This window comes from Octodon degus, unplaced genomic scaffold (genome assembly GCF_000260255.1).
Source record: "Octodon degus isolate 3935 unplaced genomic scaffold, OctDeg1.0 scaffold00354, whole genome shotgun sequence".
In the NCBI taxonomy this organism is placed as follows: domain Eukaryota; kingdom Metazoa; phylum Chordata; class Mammalia; order Rodentia; family Octodontidae; genus Octodon; species Octodon degus.
The window spans coordinates 825,825-828,459 of record NW_004524930.1 but is presented as its reverse complement, the minus strand read 5'-3'; the positions used below and the strand labels follow the sequence as shown (position 1 = coordinate 828,459).

The following is a 2,635-nucleotide window of genomic DNA, read 5'->3' as shown; positions in this document are numbered from 1 at the left end:
GTGAAGATGCATAATGTGACTGAGTTCATCTTGTTGGGGTTGACCCAAAATGAGGAACTCCAGAAAATTTCATTCACTGTGTTTTTAATTGTTTACCTGTTCACCTTGGTGGGCAACTCACTCATTGTGATCACCATCAGAACCAGCAGGACCCTAGGGTCCCCCATGTACTTCTTTCTGTCCTTTTTGTCCATTATAGACATTTGCTATTCTTCATCCATGACTCCAAGGATGCTGGCTGACTCTCTGACTCCAAGAAAAACCATCTCTTTTAGTGAGTGCATGACTCAGGTCTTCGTTGAACATCTTTTTGGTGGTTCTGAGATTATTCTTCTCACAGTGATGGCCTATGATCGCTATGTGGCCATTTGTAGACCCCTGCACTATGCAATCATCATGAACCGACAGGTATGCAGCCTCCTTTTGGGAGTGGCTTGGGCTGGAGGCTTTGTCCATGCAGCTATTCAGATTCTCTTCATTGTCTGGCTTCCTTTTTGTGGCCCCAATGTGGTAGACCACTTTATGTGTGACTTGAACCCTTTGTTGAAACTTGTCTGCATGGACACCCATAGTGTTGGTCTCTTTGTCACTGCCAACAGTGGCTTCATTTGCCTGTTGAACTTCCTCCTGCTAATGGTCTCTTATGTAATCATCCTGTACAATTTGAAGTCTCACAGTTTGGAGAGCAGGCATAAAGCCCTCTCCACCTGTGCCTCTCATATCACCGTAGTCACCTTGTTCTTTGTACCCTGCACATTTATGTACCTGCGCCCAGTGGGCACTTTCTCCTTTGATAAAGCTGTGGCTGTATTTTATACCATGATAACACCTATGTTAAACCCTCTCATCTACACTCTCAGAAATGCAGAGGTGAAAAATGGTATAAAGAAAATCTTGGTGAAAAATTGACTTCAATGGGAAACAATCACAAAACCAAATTTCTGTCCTGTGAGTGTTGAAAAGCATATAATATCTAAATTTCCAGGCCAAGTAAAAAGTATATATCAAATTATGTTGTTGGCAGAGGACAGACCTTTGAGGAAAAGATTCAGCACTGAGTTGTTTCGTTTTTGAAAACCATCCCTAAAGATTTATTTACTGATCACATGGTTCTTAAACTTTGTGTATTAGAATCAGTGCACTTTCTCTAAATATAGCTCTAACAACTTAATATGGCAGGAGTGCTGTTCTTGATGCATATCTACACTTTAAATAAATCAGCCAAATACTTTTCAGCAGATACACTCTGATTAAATTTGCAGTAATAGTTGTGTATGTCACACTTCTGTCCCCAGTTTATTAATGAATCACTGATACATTTCTGAAACAGCAGAAATCATTAGAATTATGAAAGCTCAGTTTTTCATAAATCATGAAAATGTAGTGTACATGCATTGTGTACTACATTTGACATTACTGAGTAAAATTGAAACCTTCAGAGAAAATAGAACTGCACCTAATTTCCTTTTTCCTTCTGTGAGGGATAATGCTGACAAGTGCTAATGGAGTGTTTGGGGCCAGAGTAACTTTCAAGTGGCTTGGTCATTCTCGTTCAATCTCTTGTCTGATCTTTGGCCTTGTCCCTCCATCCCCTGGGCTGATACATTTATGTGTATGACTTTCATGTGTGTATAACTTTCTCATGAATGACTTGGTTAAGGCTCAAAATGTCACTTTAGAATGAATGTGTGTCAATACAGTAGACAACCAGAACATTAGCAGACATGAAAAACAGTGAGACATTAGTTCAGAGGAGGTAGCACAAAGGTACGCAAAAACTGTGGATTCATATTTCTTTTGTTTGCGATGACTTGGGGAGAAAGTTATTAACCTCTTCATTCTATCACTTTTTTATCCATAATAATGAGATTAATTGTATGTCTTCAATAATTTTTGTGTCATTTTAGTGAGTTAAATGCTTATTAAACATGTCAGGCACACAGTAAACATTATAAATACAGTACTAATTTTTAAAGAATTAATGTTTAAAATTTTACTTAAACCAACTCTATATGCTACTATCTGTAATATGATTAACTTCATTGAGGACAGCAGTGTGCAGTATATTAACCACAGTTGAATATCCTTCACCTGTACTTTTAAACGTGTATCACCTTTAATGTCTCATCTGTTAATTTTATACTCCCGTTGAAATAATTTTTTTAAAAAGTAAGAAGGACAAGGAAAAGTTAATGTGTAGTGGGAGAAAGAGTTAATGGTTAATTGTTTAATCAATCTTGCATACCTACATCTGGTGATCTGGGCACCAAATTTGATGATAATTATATGTATTATAACAACCATTGCCAATTTTCTATTGTTTTAAAGTTCTGAACCATTTTTATTGTTTCATATTGCTTTATTTTTGACCTTGTTCTTATTTTTTGTTATTTTTTCCTTCTTTAAAATAAAAAAGAAATAAAAGGGCCAGCCAACTAACTCAGTGGATTAAAGTGCCTGCAAGCAGGAGCAGGGGTTGTGGGTTTGATCCCTGGGTCTGCCTGTAATCCCAGCTCTTTTGGGGATGTAAACCGGTGAATCACTAAGTCCAATCTAGTAGTGAGACCCTGAACACCCTGTATACCCTTCCCCAAAATGACAAAAATATAAAATAAAATAATATAATATAAAATAA

General features: G+C 37.0%; 1 protein-coding gene across 1 annotated transcript; it reads left to right on the top strand.

Annotated features, from left to right (window-relative positions):
• Positions 1 to 909, top strand: LOC101566826 (olfactory receptor 4C46-like). Its single transcript, XM_004648138.2, has one exon. The coding sequence runs from the start codon at positions 7 to 9 to the stop codon at positions 907 to 909; it is 903 nt and encodes a 300-aa protein (XP_004648195.1). The 5' UTR covers positions 1 to 6.
• The last annotated feature ends 1,726 nt before the right edge of the window (positions 910 to 2,635 follow it).

Coding starts and splice junctions, on each gene's coding strand:
- LOC101566826 (XM_004648138.2), top strand. CDS start 7: ATGCATAATGTGACTGAGTTCATCTTGTTGGGGTTGACCCAAAATGAG.